This window comes from Anomaloglossus baeobatrachus, assembly GCF_048569485.1.
Source record: "Anomaloglossus baeobatrachus isolate aAnoBae1 chromosome 5 unlocalized genomic scaffold, aAnoBae1.hap1 SUPER_5_unloc_25, whole genome shotgun sequence".
Classification (NCBI taxonomy): Eukaryota; Metazoa; Chordata; class Amphibia; order Anura; family Aromobatidae; genus Anomaloglossus; species Anomaloglossus baeobatrachus.
The window spans coordinates 68086-82321 of record NW_027441801.1 but is presented as its reverse complement, the minus strand read 5'-3'; the positions used below and the strand labels follow the sequence as shown (position 1 = coordinate 82321).

The window sequence follows — 14236 nt, the reverse complement described above, 5'->3', positions numbered from 1 at the left end:
CAAGTGGACTCTCTGCAAAAGCGAGAGACCAATGAACGTCGCGAACACCGGCTCCGTGAGCGTTTGTGTTTCTATTGCGGTCAATCGGACCATTTCTTGATCGACTGCCCGAAACGTCCGAATCGCCCAAATAAGGTATTGGCAGCCATGGCAGAGTGTGACAACACGGACGCAGAGTCCGATATCTCTGAGGCAAGCGGACACTTGGATGCGGTATTTCCCTTGACTGTAATGTCAACCTCACGGAAGGACTCGGAAGGGAAATATACCCATTGCTCGCTCCCCATTCAGATCCGGTGGGAGGGACAGCTAATACCTACCTCTGCAATGATAGATTCTGGGGCAGGGGGAAATTTCATGGACTCCTCTTTTGCCCGGAAACACGGTATCCGGACTCAGCAAAGATCCTCACCGGTTACCATGGAGACGGTTGACGGATCTCCGTTAATCTCTGGACCAGTTGATCGGGAAACCGTACCGCTAGAATGCGTCATGAAGCCAGGTCAGCAGGAGACCCTTGTTTTCATGTTAATTTCTTCTCCTCATTTTCCGATTATTCTAGGTATTCCGTGGCTACGGTCTACAAATCCGGTCATCGATTGGGAAACTAAGGAAATATCCTTCCCACCGCAGAGTATTCCGACCATTAGTCCAACTGTTCCGGTTCCAGTAACACCGAATGCGGAGGGCACTGTACAGGTACCTGTTCTACCCCCGGTGTATAATGACTTTGCGGATATATGCGACAAAAGAAAAGCCGATCGGCTTCCCCCGCATAGACCGTATGATTGCCCCATAGACTTACTCCCAGGGGCGGAGATCCCGTTTGGTCATGTCTACCCGTTGGCGGCACCTGAGCTAGAAGCACTAAAAGAATACATTGATGAAAGTCTAGCTAAGGGATTTATTCGTCCGTCTACCTCACCAGCAGGGGCACCCATCTTTTTCGTGAAAAAGAAAGAGGGGACTCTGAGACCCTGTATTGACTACCGGGAACTGAATAAAATAACTATCCGGAACCGGTATCCGTTACCGTTGATTCCTGAGCTATTGGAGAGGGTCCAACAGGCAAAAATATTCACCAAATTGGATCTCCGTGGGGCATACAATCTACTCCGTATACGTCCCGGAGACGAGTGGAAGACCGCGTTCCGATGTCGGTATGGACATTTTGAGTACCTAGTGATGCCTTTTGGACTTTGTAACGCTCCCGCGACTTTCCAACATCTAGTTAACGATATTTTTAGGGATATCATGGACCAATTCATGGTGATTTATCTGGACGATATCCTAATCTTTTCTGATTCCCTGCAGGAACACCAGGAACACGTCAAGACCGTACTTACCCGGCTGAGGGAAAACCACCTGTACATCAAACTGGAGAAATGCGAATTCCATTGCTCACAAATACAATTCTTAGGTTATGTCATCTCTCCTCAGGGACTGAACATGGAGTCTGGCAAGATACAAGCAATTCTAGACTGGCCGGAACCGGGGAACATCAAAGAGGTACAACGCTTTGTCGGTTTTGCCAACTTTTACCGACGTTTTATCCGTAATTTTTCAGAGATCGTTCGTCCCATCACTCTGTTAACCAAGAAAGGACAGAAGTTTGTGTGGTCCGCCCAGGCCCAGGAAGCTTTCCATCGTCTCAAGGTTTGTTTTACCTCAGCGCCTATATTGGTACATCCGAATCCCGCACTTCCCTTTATCGTACGCATTAGGGGCCATCCTTTCTCAAAGGACTGGGGACAAGAGTCTCTTACATCCGTGTGCTTTCTTTTCCCGCCGGTTGTCCCCTGCAGAAAGGAACTATGACATTGCGGACAAGGAATTGCTAGCGATTATTTCCGCTTTCAAGGAATGGAGACACCACTTACAGGGAGCCGCGCAGCAAGTGATAGTACTCACAGATCATCGTAATCTGGAATTTCTTAAGTCTGCCAGGTGCCTATCTCCACGGCAAGCCCGTTGGAGCCTATTCCTTAACCAGTTCAATTTTGTCGTTACATACCGTCCAGGTTCACGTAATGGGAAAGCCGATGCCTTGTCCCGAATCCACGCCGTGGACTCCGTGCCTGGAACCCCGTCTCAGACCGTGTTATCGGATGCCAATTTCGTTGGAGTAATCCAGGACCAAGACTTGTGGAAGGACATCAAGCTGGCCTATGACGGTGACGTATTTCTTGCTGCCCCCCCGAATGATGTAACTCTTGTTCTTCGGAATGGTGTGTGGTTGAGAGAGCGACGCATTTATGTCCCGGAGGCCGTAAGACTTCGGGTTCTCAAATTGGTCCATGACTCCGTGTTGGCTGGTCATAGGGGGGTACAGAAGACGCAGGAATTTCTGAACCGTTTTTTCTGGTGGCCTACCTGTTTAAAGGATGTAAAGGACTATGTCCACTCATGTGTGGTTTGTGCCCGGTGCAAGGTCCCTCGTGTGGCTCCTACAGGACTCCTCCAACCGTTACCCGTGCCATCTCGCCCTTGGGGGTCTATCTCAATGGATTTTATTGTGGAGTTGCCCGTCTCAGACGGTCACAATACCATTTTAGTGGTGGTGGATCGGTTGACTAAAGCTGCTCACTTTATTCCGTGTGCCGGTCTTCCCTCAGCCGCAGAGACAGTGGATCTGGTTATCCAGAACGTATTCCGATTGCATGGGGTACCAGACGAGATCATCTCTGACCGGGGCGTGCAGTTCACGTCTAGGTTCTGGAAGGGGTTTTGTACGGCACTTCAGATTGATGTCTGTTTGTCTTCTGCATACCATCCTCAGACAAATGGGCAAACCGAACGGACAAATCAAACCCTGGAACAATACCTTCGCTGTTATGTCAGCCATCTGCAGGACGATTGGTTGAACATGCTTCCGTTGGCGGAGTTCTCGTATAACAACACTCAGAGCAGCTCCACTAAGGTAACGCCCTTCTTTGCTAACTTGGGTTACCATCCGACTATTTTGCCTAGGTCACCGGTTGCGGTCTCAGTGCCTGCGGTGGAGGACAGATTGACAGAGCTACGACAAAATCTGGAGGTTCTGAAGGACACTGTGGCTACAGCTCAGGAGCGTTACAAGAGGTCGGCAGACGCTCACCGGAAACCGGCACCCATGTATAAGGTAGGGGACTCTGTATGGTTGTCCACCAAGAACCTGAGATTGGGTGTCCCTTCGCAGAAGCTGGGACAAAAATTCATCGGTCCGTTCAAGATCACCGGGATCGTGAGCCCTGTGGCCTGTCGGCTGCGGTTACCGCACCATCTAAAGGTACACCCGGTCTTTCATGTTTCTCTCCTCAAATCCGTCTCTCCCAATACGTTTCATGGTCGTGTCGTGCCTCCTCCTCCGCCTGTGATGGTCGACGGCGAGGAGCAGTTCGTGGTTGAAGACATTATTGACTCCCGGCTCCATCGTCGTCGGCTTCAGTATCTGGTACGTTGGCAGGGGTACGCCCCCGAGGACGATTCCTGGGAACCGGTGGGTAACATTCGAGCACCCCGGAAGATCGCTCAGTTTCATCGACGGTACCCGGACAAGCCGGGCCCTGACCCGTCCTGAGGCCGTTTCTGGGGGGGGGAGTAATGTCAGGTTTCCGGGTTTTCCAGTCCTCTTTTGAAAGAGCTTGCCCTCGGTTAACATGGAGTTTTATGTTCTGTTGCCCTACTTCCTGTCCAGCTGCTTAAAAGGCCGCCTCTAAGCCTAGTCCAGTGCCTGAGTATACTGCTTGCTGTGTGCTCCTGCCTTGCTGCTGCTGCTACTTGATTACCTTTGGATCCTCCTGAAAATCTACCGACCGACTCTGGACCACACCCGGTTTCTTCAAACAGTGCCCGGACTCCGTCTGCCGTCTTTGGTCAGCACGTCTGCCCGGTTTCCTCCGGTTCATAACCATTCTGGACTTTCATCCCGTACGGATACTTCTGGACTTTACCGCTTGCCCCTTGTGTCCCGGCTGCGGCGCATTTAGGCCTTCCGGGGTTGATTGCCGGACAGTCCCTGTATAGGGGTTCGCTCTGGTGGTCTCCCTGGGGGAGTCCGGTGCGTGGCCCCGGGAATCCCCTTCGCTCCGTTTCGGAAAGGTATTTTCATGTGTTTGTTATACTGTGTTTTTCCGTTGTGTATCTACCGTGGTTACATATCATAAACATCTTGTACCACAAACTCGTCTCTGGCTGTCATTGCCCTACGCTATCGAAATCCTCAAAACATACAGTAGTATTACACTGGGTCAGCCAGGGGACGGGAAAGGCACGCGTATTTTTGAGAGTGCTTCATGCAAAGCATCTTTTTCTTTTTCAAAAGGGGGGTCAACTGATGCCAGTCAAGTGGGGTGTGTGTGGCCCAGTTAGTGGAAACGAGGGAGACTGTGGTTGGAGTCCCCTCGCTGTGTTTCTAAAAGAACCAAGATGAACAAGTCATGGCTCTCAGAGGACTTTTCTTCCCCTGGGTCAGCAAGGGGACGGGAAAGGCACGCGTATTTTTGAGAGTGCTTCATGCAAAGCATCTTTTTCATCTTGAAAATTGGGTCAACTGATGCCAGTCAAGTGGGGTGTGTGTGGCCCAGTTAGTGGAAACGAGGGAGACTGTGGTTGGAGTCCCCTCGCTGTGTTTCTAAAAGAACCAAGATGAACAAGTCATGGCTCTCAGAGGACTTTTCTTCCCCTGGGTCAGCCAGGGGACGGGAAAGGCACGCGTATTTTTGAGAGTGCTTCATGCAAGGCATCTTTTTCTTTTTCAAAAGGGGGGTCAACTGATGCCAGTCAAGTGGGATGTGTGTGGCCCAGTTAGTGGAAACGAGGGAGACTGTGGTTGGAGTCCCCTCGCTGTGTTTCTAAAAGAACCAAGATGAACAAGTCATGGCTCTCAGAGGACTTTTCTTCCCCTGGGTCAGCCAGGGGACGGGAAAGGCACGCGTATTTTTGAGAGTGCTTCATGCAAAGCATCTTTTTCTTTTTCAAAAGGGGGGTCAACTGATGCCAGTCAAGTGGGGTGTGTGTGGCCCAGTTAGTGGAAACGAGGGAGACTGTGGTTGGAGTCCCCTCGCTGTGTTTTACATGCTTTTAGAAGGGCATGACATGGCTTGGAGGTTGACTTTCAGCATCTGCAAACTGTTGGCTACCAAAATGCTGCCTTTCCAACCTTTTTAACCGAGGATTTTCGAGACCTTATACCCATCGCAGTGCCCCAAGAGCCGATGCCCGGGCACCACTCCTTCTCCAACAAAGGCGTGCACGCGCTACACCAGCATGTCGCACTAAACATCACTGATTCCTTGAGAAACTCTGTGTGACAGGGAGCATTTCACCACAGATAATTAGCCCAGTAAGCATGGACAGGGGCGTTACATGTTGCTGACTGGGCAATGGGTTACTGTGGGGAGAGATGGAGAAGGGTCTGCTGTACAAGTCTTGCCGTCCCCACGAGTTGTGTCAATCCTTCTGTAAGTAGAAGTTAATACACTGCTTCTGCCTCTTCAACCTCGTGTGGGTCCTCCACCTTGGCCCAAACCCTGTGTGGTCAGGCCACCCTTCCTTGTAACTGCGCACAAGGAATACCACACACCTCCTTACTATGCTGGCAGCAGAGCTCAATGCCATCAGGCGGTCAAAGGTTTACTTTGAAATGTATGGGAAATGTGAGTCACACCGCTGAGAAGTTGTGGACGGTTAGCTCTGGAGACCGAGTTTCATCAATGGTTGTCTCCACTCAACCAGCAGCCAGGGAAGGCCGGGTGCGACAATGATGCAAACATGGGTGCGGCCCTTCGCTGTGACAATGTGACACACATGCCTTGTGTGGCTCACGTGTTGAACCTGGTTGTCCAGCAATTTTTAAAGCACTATCCTGGCCCACATGGCCTTCTGCAGAGAGCACAGTGTAACGCCTTCCTTGATCCACACACTCAGATGGGCTGTAAATGATAGGCTAGAGGGAAGCCACTCACCAACCAGGACCCCTAGAACCCTGAAACCCTTTAACCCCTATACAGGGATTAGGAATTACACAGGGCCCAAGGTGATCAATACCTGTGGAAGGCTGCAGTTCCAGAGAATAGTAGTCAGGCAGGGTCAAAACATTAATTGAGTAACAGGAACAGAATGGGACGGCCAGGACTTAATCAGAAAACAAGCAGAGGTGAAATGCGGATCGGCCAACAAGGTACATAAACAGCAAGCAGGAAAAGTAGTCAGGTAACAAGCACACAAAATCATAAAACTGAACTGGGGGTAAAAGTAACCAGAGGTTCATAGCTATGTCTGGCAGTGGTCTGCAGACAGGATGGGCATAAAAAACGGTGTGTTGTCTTCCCATTGGTTGTAGCTGAATGATGGTACTTCATCTGTGAGATACCCACCAGCTACATTCAGCCAGAGATTCTGCATCTGTCAAGGTAATGCAGCCCAGTGGGTGAGCATAACCTGCGTCCACCTGCGCCGCTGGCATCGACTCCTCTCCCATCATCAGCACTATGCATGAAAGGAACACGTTGTCACCTGGCGACTGGAGTACAAATTGACGGAGCGGACTCCGTTGGTGACTTAACAGCCGTGTGCGGCAATGATGCAAACCTGGCTGCGGGCCATCATCAGGGCAATGTGAGACACGTGCCTTGTATGGCTCACGTGTTGAACCTAATTCTCCAGCAATTTTTAAAACACCATCCCGGCCTACATGGCCTTGTGCAGCGGGCACGCTCGCTATGTGCTCACTTCCATCGTGCGCACACAGCAGCTCAACAACTTTCGTCGCTACAGAAGTCTTTAGGTCTGGTGGTTAAACGCCTGAAATGCGATGTGCCGACACGCAGGAATTTGAATCTGCACATGTTGCAGCGTTTGTGGCAGCACCGCCGAACCCTGCTGCAATACGTTATGACATATAGCCTGGGATAACTTGATCCAGAGGTGGTGCAGATCACGCTGCTGGAGTGGTGTCAGATCAAGGACCTATGCACCCTTCTACACAGTTTACAAATGTCGACGAAGATGTTTAGCACTGGCGATGCCATTCTCAGCGTGACAATTCTGGTCATCTACATGATGGAGCACACTGTAATTATTATTCGGAGTCAGGTGTTGGGACAAGAGGAAGGGGAGGAAGTACAGGAGGAGTCATATGCGGAAGTGATAACAAGATCTACGAGGTCCAGATGGTCAGCGGCACCTAGACGGCAGTCATGGTGAGGGAGAGGGATTAACAAGGGCGCATAGTATCAGCAAAAAGTGTTGAGGAAGGTGCAGGAGCCCATGAAGAAATGGAGGACGAACTGGCGATGGACATGGAAGACTCAGCAGATGAGTGAGAGATTGCTCACATTTCGGTTGTGCGAGGTTGTGGGGAGAGGGCAGAGGAAGGAGGCACGATTCTCACCTCTCTGCCACCAACACACCAAGGACTTGGTCCTCCTGGATGTACAAGACACATGAGCGCCTTCTTGCTGCACTACCTACAACATGACCCTCGGATTGTACGAATTCAAAGTAATCCTGACTACTGGGTTGCCACACTGTTAGATCCCCGGTACAAGACAAAATTTGGCAAAATAATTCCTGCCATCAAAATGGACGCACGTATACAGGAGTATCTGCAGAAGGTGGTACGCAATCTTAGATCTGCTTTTCCACTAAACACCAGTGCTGCACAGAGTGAATCTCAACGCTTTGTCATGGATAGGAGGAAATGGTCTTTTACTTGTCCACATCTGAGGGACCGAGGGCTGGCTGCTGTGCTGAGATGGCGTTGAGTACGGTGTCCCTGCAGAGTTGCACTTTTGGTCATATACAAAATGAGTTGAAAAAGGACAGATGCTGGTGGAAAGGGGAACAGGTGTGTTGGAAAGGGGAAAAAAGTTTTTGTCCGTGGATTTGGTGGTTAAGCAACAGTAACATTTGCTGAAGAAACACCATCTGTTACAGTGGGACTGGCAGATTTGGATAAGGTGGTATATACTATGTTACCGCTATATACCGAAAATTATTAAGAAAAGAAAGAGAAAGGTATATATCCCCATCAGCAGTCAGTGTCCACCGTGCTCCCAGATGGAAAAGGAGAGGTTGGCAACTGGAAGGTTAGGTGGAGGATACAGATCTGTGTGGCTATGAAACTAATAGTAGCCTGAACCGAGTTAGACGCCATTCGGATCTGGAGACTGGGAGCCCTGTTAGCGTCACAGGGTCCACATGCCCACCCAGCCCAGGAACTCCCTGTTAACAACACAGGGGCCATTGAGTACGCTGACCGTGTGCATAGGGGCCACACCTGTGGACAGCAGGTGCATCAGCAGCAGCAGGCCTGTTAATGCCACTGCGCTGCACAAGCAGGACTGGTAGGACAGGAGCTGGTCTTAACCGTTCTGCGTTACCAACTGTGGTGGTGGCCTGCATCAACACCCTATCCCTGCCTACCTCTGGCCTAAAGCCGCAATGGGTTCAACACATGGAGGTGTGCTCTTTCGGAGCATAATAGAAGACTGCGCACCTCCTTGTTGGCTCCAGCCCGTTTTATAACCTGGGTCTGCCCCAAACCAGGGTGGACCACAATGCACCTCCTGGAGACAAAAGCAGAGTGACATGTCATGAATGGCATAACTAGCGTCCTATTTGGAACCGCAACTTCAATGATGACCTCATGGCTGCCATGACCCAAACACCTCACCAGTCATCGTCTGACCATCAATAATGTGGTGACAAGTCATAGGGGCGGGCCTCTGCAAGCCATTTGGGAGTGGCCTGGCCACATTGTCAGGACACCTGATGCCCTGTGGTCTATATGGGACTCCCACATCAGGGGCAGGGCCAAAGAGTTCATTACCGGACATAGTCTCTGATGCAGTAAGTGCCTGACCATGCTCAGTAGCATGAAATACAGTGTCTGAAAAAAGACTATCAGCTTTATGGTGTCTAGGCACAACACAGGACAGGACCTAGACCCGGCATGGAGTGCAAGTACCTGTGCAAAGAGGCTTTTCGCACTAAGTGTGGGAGCATGCGCTGTATCCCGAAATGAAGACTTAGCCTCAGCAATGGCACAGTCAGGCTGAGCATACTCAATAGGCGAAACACTGTAGTTAGGCTGCGGCTGGGGTAAATCGGCACACGCATGCGCACTAGCTGCCTCTCCACACTTAGACGTGGAGGAGAAAGCAGCCAGCTGGACAACCCAAGGCCCAGCCCTAAATGGCAGCTGACGCCTGGCCGCAAATGAAACCGCAGCAGGCTTCAGGTTACAGGTTTTGTAACAACAAATACCATCCAAAAGAACAGGTGTACTTCTTCCCATGGATAATCTGATATGATCCTTTTTTTCACGGACACAACCATCGCTAACAAATGTAGATGAGGCCAAAACAGCAGCTGCTTCAATGGATCTGAAGTGCTCCATAAAGTGGCCTCTCCTCCACCCCAATTTCAAGATCCCAAATACTCCATTCCTCTGTGGTGTCAATCCAATCGCACTTGCTTCCTAACAGCTCTCAAGTTTCCACCAGCCCTGCTGAGTATGGGGTAACAGAGATGGTTGAGTTTGCATAGCTGTTCAGTCGCACTATAGCCTGCGAATCAGAGGTCAGCTCCAAAGCTGCAATGAGTACAGACAAGGAAGTTATTATTATTTTTATTGATTTATAGTATAATTATTATTATAGATTGATTTATAGAGCACCATTGATTCCATGGTGCTGTACATGAGAAGGGGGTTACATGCAGAATACATATACAAGTAACTATAGACAGACTGGTACAGAGGGAAGAGGGACCTGCGCTTGCGGGATAACATTCAAAAGGATTTTTGGAAGGAGACAGTAGCAGTGGTGTAGGTTGAGCGTCAAGTATGTATGGTGGTGGTTTCATTGAAGGTTATAGTCATTTCTGAACAGATGAGTTTTCAGATTCAGTTTGAAGCTTGCGGGTGTAGCAGATAATCTGACGTGTTGAGGTAGCGAGTTCCATGAGACAGGGGAAATGATCTGCGCAGATGGCCAGAAGCTTTGTGAGTGGGATCCAGGCCCCGATGAAGAAGGTGCTGAGCCTAATCTACACCCTCATTTCCAAAAAGTCAATCCTCCTGGTGGAGACAATGGGGAACATGATGAGGAGCACAGATACCTGATTGGAATGACAACTTTACTATTCGGTCAGGGCAGGAAGAGGTTTTCTCGGAGGACTCAGGACGAGGGGAATGAAAACACACAGGGTTATTGATGAGGTTGGAGACCACACTTACTGTCAAACCAAAGTCAGCCAGTCGATGAGGTCAGCATAGGAGGTGGAGGAGGATGCTACTGACGACGAGGTTACGTTGCGTCTTCCTGGCCAGAGACAAAGTACTGGAAGCAAGTCAACAACTGAATCCTGGACCACAACTTTGACTCTGAGCAGAAGTCGTGTTGGCTATGCAGGTCGCATGGGCTGTAAGCCTTGCCTAGCCTGTGAATTTATGGACATCGCAAAGGATCACCCAAGTCATGGAATCTGTAAGATTTGTCAACAATCTGTAAGTAGAAGGCAAAAACTCACACCTTTGAGTTGTTCCTCCTTGAAGTGTCACATGGATATGAATTGATAGCGTGAAGGTGTATTGCTCAGCTTTAGCCACTGTCAATGCAACATGCTTATTTGCCATTGCATGCATTGTTGCAGACTACACACAAGGGGCTGCTGTTTTTTTGGATCTGCCTTGGTTTGGTCACTATAGCAATATCAAATTGCTCTTCGGATGTGGACTTGGAGATGCTGTCTATGAACAGAAGGAAAAGCTAAAGGTGTGTTACAGCAAGGAGCCACCGCGGAAACACTTCGTTCAATTGTGAGGATAGTCATGTTGTACTTTGATGATGAGCCCCGTAATGCCAGTGAGCAGCACCCTGTGCCACAGACCAACATTCTTACAGTGCTGTCTATACTGTTTACCGTGAGAGGAGCGTAAAGTCTGTATTTCTGGCAACTGGACATCAGAGTACCCGGGTACAGTAGGCTGTGCCCAGACAATAATGCGGGCACGCAACACTTTGTTTTATTAGCAAAACACATATCTGTTCTGGGTAGGCCGACTATTTATAGACAATAAGACTTGCTGCCTCTGCACTGTCAAATTGTCACATACAGTTTAAATCATAGAGGGACAGCAACACATGTTTGCATTGACTGTTGCTTTTCAAGATTTCCATGACTGTGTTGCAGAGCTGTGTGGTTTGCATTCACACTGTTATCATCTGCATTATCTGTGAGGCTTCAGCTAACAAGGGTATTCAGGGGGAGTAATGTGTTTTGTCTATGTTTAGGTAGATAACTTGGAAGCTCTTGTGATGCGCCACTGGTAAGTCGTGTTCGCGCACACAATCACACACACACGCACAAACACACAATTACTGCTACGCAAAGGGATTAGCAGGTAGTAGGCAACAGAATAGATTGTTAAATTATTTAAATTGTATGCATGGTTCTTATTGTTTGTTTTGGTAAAGTTATGTAAGGGGTAGTCGGACCCCTGGAAGTGAAGGAGCAGTTTTTCCCCCCTGAAGACGCCACAGTAGTATGGTGGCAAATTGTAAATGTTGATGGTAAAATGTTACCTGTCATAAACTGTTTCCCCACTAGGTGCCAGTGTAGAGCAGTGGTTCCCCTGGTAACAGTGGCAGGGAAGGAGGGGCAGGGCAGCCTAGGTGGGGAAGGAAGGATTCTGAATGCAGAGTCCAGTGTGCAGTGAGATGTGAGAGGCGAGCAAGCTCGGTCTGAGGTGACGGGGCAGAGTGTGGGAGTGAGACGAGGCAGTCAGCCTGAGTGAGTACTCTTGGCTAGAAAGCAGAGGAAACCCATGAGAAACGGTGGAAGAGTTGGGACTAGTCCGGAGCCGGTGGTGTGTACTAGAGTGGAGTGCAGCTATCAGGGGGATAACAAGTGGCCCCTGCAGGCGAAGGTTAGTGCCCTGACAAAGAAGTGGAGAGGTGAGAACTTATCCAGAGCCGGTAGTGTGTGCTGGATCTGCCCTACAGTAAATCCGGGTTAGAGCGCAGCTACTAGGAGGTTAACGTATGTCCCCTACAGGCAAAGGAAAGTGCCCGTAGAGAAAAGGAAACCGTTTTTGTAGAAAAGAACCTGTAACTTGTAACGTACTAAAGTATACCTGCTGCAAACAAAAAGATGGAAGCTTTGTTTAATAAATCGGTGTTTGGTTTATCTGCTGCCTGCAATTGTCTCTTTCCTGAAAGTGAAGAAGGAGCTGGAGAGCACAGAAAGAACGCTGTCATGAATGGGCCCCATGCATCCACACTCTGCCCCAACAACACACCTATTTTGCAAGTAACGGCCGGGCCAGGGTTCAGCCTGCGGCCCACAAGGCGAGGGGACCCGACTACACCCCCTGAGGTGCCCCCTGCCCCCGTTACATTTTGGCGTAGTCGGCAGGATCAAGCCCGCAGAGGAGAAACCCCGAGCAGAGATCAAGTGGTGCCTGATGTACTGAACAGGCCACAAGATGGCGGCAAGATGGCGGCCGTCCTCATGGATTTAGTGAAGGCGCGAAAAGTGGGCGCCAAACGAAAAGCGCTGGGCTGGCTTGTAAGGAAGAAGCCCGGAGTGCACCGCCCAAAGAGGGGAGGTGCTTGCCCCGAGATACTGCAGAGGTCTAGAGACGTGGGCGGCGCCGCAAGAAAGAAGAGGCGTCGCAAACGCTGTGCCGACCTGGTGGGTGAGGCCGGGGGCGGAGTATGGGCAGAAGCGGGAAAAAAAGAACCGCCTCCACCTTCCCCGGCGCGATTGCAACCCCGGCAGTGGAAGAAGAAGCAAACTCCAATACCTGGACCAAGCAGAATGGAGAACAGAGCGTGGCGCGCTCAGCATAAGCAAGCGCTCGCTGAAGCCTGTGGGCTGAAGAGTACCCCGACGGTCGCGCCAAAAGCGGCCGCCGAACCTACGGCTGGAGACAAGCCAAGAGAAGCATCAGCATTACTGGTGATACATCAGAGTATGGTGTCGCACCCGGTAGTTGTTGTCGGCAGCCCACTGCGGTCCCGTCCAGCTACCCCCTCACCCCCGCAGGAGGCTGAAGGGCCTGAACCGGAGAAGGAAGTACCGGAGCCACCGGGTTATGAGCCGTTTCGTAGGCTACCCCGCTTACCTGGACAGTCCCTCTCCAACCATGTGAGGGCCCAGCGGGCCGAATGGCTGCGTGCATACCACCCAGCGTGAAGAGGTGGTCATCCGGAAGAGACGTCTGTTTGCTGTTAGGAGCCAGCGAATGTTACAGCTCAAGCAACGTTAAAAGTACTGAACCCGGGAGGAGCTTAATGCAGAACTGTGCGTGGACTCCTTCCGTGACTGTTAAGAAGGAATCTTGTTGTCCTGTTGTTTTCTGCCCACCCAAAGACCGGGAGCGCTTGGAAATAGCCTCCGGGCAGAAGGTCAGCTAAGACCGGGAGCGCCTGAGGAGGGCCTCCGGGCAGATGTGCGACTAAGACCGGGAGCTTCCCTGGAGGGACTCCGGGCACCAAACTTGTGTGCCAGTCTGTGTGTTTTAAGTATTGTGTTTTCCTACATGTGTTGTTTTGCAGGTACGAACCTCACCAGGAGGCTGAGGTTAAAGAGGGGAGGAATGTAAGGGGTAGTCGGACCCCTGGTAGTGAAGGAGCGGTTTTTCCCCCCTGAAGACGCCACAGTAGTATGGTGGCAAATTGTAAATGTTGATGGTAAAATGTTACCTGTCATAAACTGTTTCCCCACTAGGTGCCAGTGTAGAGCAGTGGTTCCCCTGGTAACAGTGGCAGGGAAGGAGGGGCAGGGCAGCCTAGGTGGGGAAGGAAGGGTTCTGAATGCAGAGTCCAGTGTGCAGTGAGATGTGAGAGGCGAGCAAGCTCGGTCTGAGGTGACGGGGCAGAGTGTGGGAGTGAGACGAGGCAGTCAGCCTGAGTGAGTACTCTTGGCTAGAAAGCAGAGGAAACCCATGAGAAACGGTGGAAGAGTTGGGACTAGTCCGGAGCCGGTGGTGTGTACTAGAGTGGAGTGCAGCTATCAGGGGGATAACAAGTGGCCCCTGCAGGCGAAGGTTAGTGCCCTGACAAAGAAGTGGAGAGGTGAGAACTTATCCAGAGCCGGTAGTGTGTGCTGGATCTGCCCTACAGTAAATCCGGGTTAGAGCGCAGCTACTAGGAGGTTAACGTATGTCTCCTACAGGCAAAGGAAAGTGCCCGTAGAGAAAAGGAAACCGTTTTTGTAGAAAAGAACCTGTAACTTGTAACGTACT

General features: G+C 50.5%; 1 protein-coding gene across 1 annotated transcript in view; it reads right to left on the bottom strand.

Annotated features, from left to right (window-relative positions):
* Positions 1-14236, bottom strand: part of LOC142259082 (uncharacterized) — a 118110-nt gene that overhangs the window by 68396 nt on the left and 35478 nt on the right. The window contains exon 5 of the mRNA XM_075331600.1: positions 5480-5491. Coding sequence (XP_075187715.1) covers positions 5480-5491 — 12 coding nt within the window. The remainder of the gene's footprint in view (positions 1-5479; positions 5492-14236) is intronic.